This window comes from Oratosquilla oratoria, chromosome 21, assembly GCF_046742065.1.
Source record: "Oratosquilla oratoria isolate Oo_2021 chromosome 21, ASM4674206v1, whole genome shotgun sequence".
NCBI lineage: Eukaryota > Metazoa > Arthropoda > Malacostraca > Stomatopoda > Squillidae > Oratosquilla > Oratosquilla oratoria.
In genome coordinates, this window is record NC_134797.1 from 18,294,733 (window position 1) to 18,302,703 (window position 7,971).

The window sequence follows — 7,971 nt, forward strand, 5'->3', positions numbered from 1 at the left end:
TGTCTTACACACCTCTTTTACTAGTCTTTCTTCACTCATTCTTTCCATGTGTCCAAACCATCCCAATACTCTTTCATCAACCCTATCTCCCAACTCCCTTTCCACACCCATTCTCCTCCTCACCTCCTCATTTCTCACTCTATCCAACCTAGTAATCCCTTTCATACTTCTCAAGCACCTCATCTCAAACACATTTAAAATACTCTCTTATGTTCCATGTTTCTGACCCGTACAGTCTTGTCAGCACAATCACTCCATACAATCTCCTCTTAGCATCCATTCCCAAATGTCTATTTCTCATTACACTTTTTAATCCTCCAAGGCATTTACTCACTCCTCTCAACCTACATCCTACCTCCACCTCCACTCCTCCCTTTCCTGCCACATTTGCACCCAAGTATCTAAAACTATCCACTTCCTCCAGTCTCTCTCCCTTAATACTCACTTCCAGTCTGCTGCCACTTCCACCCCTTGTACATCTCATCACCTTACTTTTACACACATTTATCTTCAACTTTCTTCTTTCACACACTCTCCCAAACTCTGTCACTAACTTCCTCAATCCCTCCTCTGATCCTGTTACAGGTGCAGTGTCATCCACAAACAACAGCTGGCTCACCTCCCACTTTTCTCCATTTTCTTTGACCATCTCCAATCTCTGACCCACCACCCACCACCCTTGCATCTACCTCTCGCACCACCCCATCCATTTATAAATTGAACAGCCAGGGAGACATAACACATCCCTGACGAAGTCCCACCTTTACTTCAAATCACTCACTCTCTTTATTTCTAATCCTGACACACGCTCTACTACTCTTGTCAAAACTCTTGACAGCTTCTAAAAGCTTTCCTCCTATCCCATATATCTGCAAAACTTCCCACAGTGCCTTCCTGTCTACCCTGTCATAAGCCTTTTCCAGGTCCATAAAAACCCAAAAAACATCCTCATCTTTTCCTACAGCTTTCTCACATATCTATCTTACCACAAAAATCTGATCTAAGCAACCTCTACCTATCCTAAACCCACACTGTTCCTCACCAATTACTCCTTCTGTTCCTCTCCTAATCCTCTCAATCAAAACCCTCCCACAAGCCTTCCCAACTACACTCAACAAGCTAATCCTTCTGAAACTACTACACTCACACTTGTCCCCTTTTCCCTTGTAAAGTGGGACTATACAGGCACTCCTCCAGTCCTCCGGCACTCTACCCTCTCTTAAACTAACATTTGAATGATCTTTAGATGTACAGGTACAGCATTACTAAATACAGCTTAGGTTATGCAGGTTAGGTTAGGTTAGGTAGGTTAGGTTACAATAGATGAATTTATCATCCTTTCATTTCTTCGACCTCAGTATATATCAAAACAAACATGGCGTACCATTCACCCGTCATGACTTCGTTCATTAGTAAATCAGTTTTAGCAACTTTTTTTGTTATCAATTTCTGACAAGAAAAACACATATTACATTGATGTATTATAATTAACAAAATTAATTATTAACTTTCTATTTCTATATCACGTAGGTGTACACTTCTAAAAATTTACCCAGCTGACCTTTCTTACAGTTATATTAACTTTGAATTACAAGTAAACTTAGGGTTTTGGACATTAGCCAGACTTGCCATTTCTCTATTTTGATCTTAAGAGAGATGGTCTTTTAAGACATTGCTTCCAATAATAAGCCATTAGAACCATATAATAATAAGATTATTTACATAAAATTTATCTGTCATGAGTGTTTCCCATTACTGTCATCCTTTGTGGGTTCAAAAAACAATAATTCATCAACCTTTTTAAACTAACCAAACCTTGGACAAGGCCTACCTTAATGTATAGGATGGTTGATGACATACCTTCCCTTGATCTTTCTTTCTTAATGAGGAATCACTGTATAGGGTTGACAACAAAATTGGTCCACTTACGATGTATCAAATTAACTTTAAAAATTATGACATCCACAATGATTAACTGAAAATTATTTCTGTAGAATAAGCACATCTTTCCATGAAATATTTTATTTAACTATCTATCCATCTACCTACATACCAATAAGCTTCTTCCCACTTATAAAGGAGGCCAAGGCATGCACCCATCCAACTCAAGTTCATCACTCATTTCCTTTTTATCTTAGCTCCTTATGGATGAAGGGTTATCCCTGTACCTTGCCCACTGCTAAGGTAAGAAGTAATGTAGCAAGACATATGAAATTTTTTTAATTCATTACCATCCAAAAGCAAATAGTGAATGATATATCAATTCTATTAGTTTTGACATTCAACAAAGTTGTCATTATTCTTTGACAATTTGTGATCAACAATAACTTCCTGAAAAGAAATAGGTCTCCTAGAAACAAAAATATAAAAATTGAGAAACTCATGGGCATCTGAGGGGGAACAGGAAGGGGCAGTTACCATCTCCCTGGGAAATCTGTGGGAGGATGCAAGTATCAAATTTTTTTCAAACAACCAGTTGTATAATTCACTTGCTTTACAGTATAAAAGATATCTATGTGTGCAATATTCCAATTAAAATATAGACTTGGAAAGTTTAGCTTACATTAAGGAATAGGTAAGTGGTGTAAATTTACCATTATGCCAACTTTGCAAAAAATCCTGCAGACACCCATTGTTCAACTGATACAGTCCAAAACCCTACAAATACCAACACATACTAAACACATCCTACACAAAAATAGATGCTGTTCATACTTACTAGTAAGGTTGCCAGCTCTGTTAAGCTACAATAAAGGACATAAAAACTTTATTGATATTTAAGTGGCTATAGATCATAATAGATGCCAATATTAAATGCAGTTCAAAATTACATTTCTCTTACCTAAATGGAAATACAAAAACAAGAATGAGAAGCCATTTATTTTACCTAGATCAAAGGATTCTAATCTTTAAAACTATATTTGCCCTGGCTTTTTGCTGCCTTCAGAAAACTTGTATCATCTTTGCTGCTTTTAGCAAATTCCAAACAACTATATTGTATGTTAAAATGTATGAGAAGTTCATTCTTAATTAATTCAACAGAGCATCAGTTCCTTTCATTTCACCATTTAGATGACATTAAACTAAAAACTCTCTCACAATAAGATTATGTTCCAGGAATTCAAGGTACAAAAGAAACATTGATACATTTAAAGTCCATAGATTTAAAAATAAAATACCACTTTCTGGTTATTGTTTTTGAGCTTATGATGAGTTCAGAGCTTTTGCTAGTGTCAAAGTTTCTTTGAATTAATACTAATTCATCAAAAACTTCATCCATCTTTAATTTAAACTTTCCTTCTAACTTAAATTGTTTTACTACTTCTACAAACTTCTGAAACTTTGGGAAATGAATGGCCTACGAAGCTTAGGTTTGATAATTTGCCGAATGTTGAATTTCATTGAAATCTATTCTGTTCTTCCAAATATCTGTTTATAACATGAAATACTGGCACTACAAGTTTTCTCACACAGATTTCACAGTTCTTCTGATATTTATAACAAATTGTGGCTCGATTTTGTGAAGGGTCTCATCATTACATTGTTGTATAATAGGCCATATTTGTTTTGGCTCTTTGCGAGTTCAGTTGATAGGCGGAAGTATTGCCTTTCCAAAACGTCCAACGGCACCTCCTTTCTTTCCCTATTTTCTTTTATTTTTTCTTAGTGGTGGTTCTCATATTTAGTAACATAGGTTGCGATTTTCTGGTTTTCCCAAAATGAGTGCCTTTTTTTTTGGGGGGGGGGGGGGGGAAATTGAGTTAAACATAAAATGAAGCTAATTTTACACCCTGGTCTTCCGTCTGCCACTCTGTGCATCTGGTATTGTGCAGAATGTTGAGTTGACAGGGTCTGGAGTCCTACAAGAAGTAAACGCTTTTGCAATCATCACGTCTTGAGATCAGGAAATTTAACTATCGGTCAAAAATATTTCAAAATAAAGGACAAATAGTGTCATTTCAAATCTCAATAAAGGACAAGGACAAATAGAGCTGAATAACGGACCGTCCTTTGAAATAAAGGACAGTTGGCAACCCTACTTACTAGTATTATACAATGTTTGGAGTTTTGCCAATTCCTGTCAAACTCCATGCAAATAGCAATTATTAAACTACCAGTACTAACTACAAAAAACAATGGACAAAACTTTACTATAAATAATAGACAAAGGACAGTAGCTATTTAGCCTATTACATGATTTCTGAATTACCTTATGCTGAAACTTTCTACATAATTTCTGAACTACCTTCTTGTTATGAAATTTTCTTCTGTGCCTACCCTGAACAGTTATTACTGGCATAGGTTTATTATACAGACAATCAACCAGTTGTGAAAGTCAGAAGACAAGGGTCAAGGCAAGGCAGTGTCAGTGCCATTAGTCATACCTACATTTTACACCGCAACAGAAGTGATGAGCATGATTGGCGGTGTCTTCAGACCAGGGTGAAAGACCTGACGAGTGTTAACTTTATAAGATACTTTAGATATCAAAATACTAGTAATTCTTTAAAGACAAAGTTACTTGTTAACGTGACTCGTGAGCTAATGTTTGAGTAATTTCATAACTTTCATTGGTTACAGATTCGAATAAAAAGGACGAAAAATATATTCAACAAAATACATATGTACATCTGCATAACCCATATATAACGATATCCATAGGTTCAGGTTCTATTTATGTTGATACCAATTCAGGAAGATAACAATAAACAATTCTTATTTAATTTCCTGGCGCTATTGTGAAATTGTACTGTAAATAATTATGAGAGCTATGATAGCTTCTGACCTGACTTTTCTCTCGTGAATAAAAGGTTAGTCTATAATATCACCCAGGAATTTCTTCCGAAACTCCAAATTATGGTAAACTTACCTTAAAATACAAAATTTTCTCGTACACTGAACTAAGTGTAAATTCATACGATCCTTTTTCTTTTTCCATACATGAATGTTTTGACTAGAAAAGATAACTTAAAGATGAGAAAGTACTACATGTCGATGGTTATAAAATTATAACTACGCCATCTGTTACATAACGGTTGAACTAAAAGAAGAGAATGGCAAGGATACACAACAGTATATTTGCATTTTGACGTTCGATTATTATCAATGGTCTACAACTTTGATAACCATTTCATTCCATCATCATTTGTTACCTTTATAAGGTATGTACAATGTTGATTGGTTTCCAAGGTATTATCATTAGTATTTAAACTACAGTTATACAATGTATATATATATATATATATATATATATATATATATATATATATATATATATATATATATATATATATATATATATATATATATATATATATATCATTTACAATAATGTATCCGCACGGTTTCGTATTGATTACAAGCTTTTTGACTCTGGAAAAAGGGTATTTAATTACTGACCAACGATGGCACACCAGAAGACCCACCACACTGCTTCACTTGTCATATCACAGAAGTCACAGTTCTACTGGCGTCGTGAGGACGTTATTTAATGAACAGAATTGTACGAGGATAGCGTGTGCCTGTGGCAAATGAAACATCACCTGTACAAAGACAGAAATAAGTAGCGTGCGTCATTCACTCACAGCAATGAGTCATCGTTTGAACACTTACACTATCTGTCTATCTATATACCAAGACATTTTTCCACCTTTTAAGAGAGATAGCCAAGTCAAAGACAAGTACCCACTCCCACCCATTCCACACCCCTTCACCACTCTTTCCCTCGTCTCATCTTAGCTCCTCATTGATGATGGGTTATCCATGTATCCCACCCACTACCCTGGGTCAGAAATAATGTAGCAAGACGCAGTTTATCCACAGCAAAACAGATTCACTTAAATGGCGATATCCTCTCCGTCCCCTCATGCAGAAAAAGAGAAGACGAGGAGAAATCCTTTTGGGCTACGCCAAAATAACATTCGTACATAAGTACCCTCTATCCCCTGCCACTCCCTTGCATAATAATATCATCTATACAGTCACTCTTCACTCATCCTTATCTCCTGTCTTCTCCCTTCCTTGCTCAACAGACATTCCCCTCTTGCTCAACGCCCCCCTAAGACGAGAAGAAATCCTTTTGGGCTACGCCAAAATAACATTCGTACATAAGTACCCTCTATCCCCTGCCACTCCCTTGCATAATAATATCATCTATACAGTCACTCTTCACTCATCCTTATCTCCTGTCTTCTCCCTTCCTTGCTCAACAGACATTCCCCTCTTGCTCAACGCCCCCTCCACCCCATCCATCTGTATTATCCTCGGTCATCCCCTCAAATTCTTTCCCTCTAACTTTGCCCTCCACACCTCTTTTACTAATCTTTCATCACTCATTCTATTGTAATGCATTGCATTATATCGTAGGAAAAATAGAGTAGCCCTCACTCAGAAATACGGGTCCCAGAGATAAGAAATGTGTGAAGGAACAAGTCATATCGGGACTGATGACACATTTAGGTAATCAATCGGCGCGACGATAAGCCACGGTAAGAGATGTATGAGGAAGACACAGAACTCAGTATGCCAAAATCAGAAGTTAGAATAGAATTAATTCTAAAATATACCCAAGGTCAGATAATAAGAAATAAAGCACTACAGATCATATTATAATAAAGACATCGGTGACAAATTAGAATATAAAGTCAGGAAGTAATAAGAATAGAAGAACATATAGAAATGGGTAACTCAATGAGTCTAATTAATCGTAGGGCAGACAGGAAAAGGGACAGAAAGAGAGGGTTAGAGATAGAGTATGGGTGTTGACCAGCGGCGGCGCCAGGAATTTTTAGTTGGGGAGGCTAAGGGGGGGCTGAGCAAATTTTTTGGGGGGCTAATAGTAATATGATAATACACATATATTATCCTCATTTCAGAAGGGGAGGGGGTTAATGGTTGGGCTAGCACTGATGGCTGACAAATCTTTAGCCCTGGCAATTAAAAATTCCACTTAATAAAATTATTTCAATGAGTGTTTTAAATTTTCAATTTGCTCATTTCAGTTGAGGGGGCTAATGGGGGGGCTGGCCATTTTTTTGGGGGGCCAAAGCCCCCCCCCCCTGGCGCCGCCACTGGTGTTGACCTAGGGCTTGTGACTTAGTGTGGCTAAATTGTATTTCTACAAGAAGGTGTCTGAGTGTGGTTTACAATTGTGTTGTATTGTATTTACTCTGAAGTGTTTGAAAAACTTGTAATGTTGGAAATGTATAGAAAACGAAACAAATATTTTATTTCTCATACTACCTTTCCAACAATTATTTTTCATGTGTCCAAACCATCCCAATAATCTTTCATCATCCCTAAATGCCATCCCCTTTTCCACTCCCGCTCTCTTCCTCACCTCCTCGTTTCTCACTCTATCCAGCCTAGTTACCCCTATTATACTTCTCAAACATTTCATCTCAAACACATTCAAACTTTCCCTCTCTGTCTCTCGTAAATCCCAAGTCTTTGTCTCATTCAAAGTTGTTGGCACAACCCACCTTCATATAATCTCTGTCACAATTTTTGAAATTGTGACACCCGGCTCGCTGTCTCCCCTTCTCATTTTCTCACGTCCGATTTCTCACCGCTTCGGACCTTCATTCCCTATACTCGGGGGAATTACCAGAGTCCTTAGGACTTCTAGTAGCTATATCCTGTCCTTTCTCCTTCTCTTTATCCTCTTCAACTGTTGTGCCATTTTAGCAATCAATTAAAGTGCCTTAACGAAGTGAGAGACTTCTAATTATTTAGAGAACCCCCCCCCTTTAGATGCAAGTGTTCTCACACGACTTAGGCCAACGGATTTTCATCGGCCAAAGTAACAAAGCGGCCTTGTCCAGCTCCCGCTTAGTGGGAACACCCCCCCCTCCCCCCCCTGCGTGCTGCCACATATTTGTTTTAAGCTAGGCAATTAGAATTATTAGGATCGTATCTAACACGCTCGTGAACAGTGTCTACCTCAAGGAACAATTGGAACTGTGTCATCTT

At 37.4% G+C, this 7,971-nt stretch overlaps 1 protein-coding gene across 7 annotated transcripts in view; it reads right to left on the minus strand.

Moving 5' to 3' along the window:
* Nucleotides 1-5,538, minus strand: part of park (E3 ubiquitin-protein ligase parkin) — a 56,329-nt gene extending 50,791 nt beyond the window's left edge. For 2 of the 7 annotated variants that reach the window (XM_076204368.1, XM_076204364.1), the window contains exon 1: nt 5,401-5,538. Coding sequence is in view for 1 of the 7 variants with exons in the window: in XM_076204362.1 (XP_076060477.1) it covers nt 4,871-4,939 (69 nt within the window). In the remaining 6 variants the exon portion in view is untranslated. Of the gene's footprint in view, nt 1-2,719; nt 2,745-4,389; nt 4,453-4,870; nt 4,956-5,400 lie in introns of those variants that run through there. The other 5 variants (XM_076204367.1, XM_076204362.1, XM_076204365.1 and 2 more) reach the window with 5 other exon arrangements.
* Between the last annotated feature and the right edge of the window lie 2,433 nt (nt 5,539-7,971).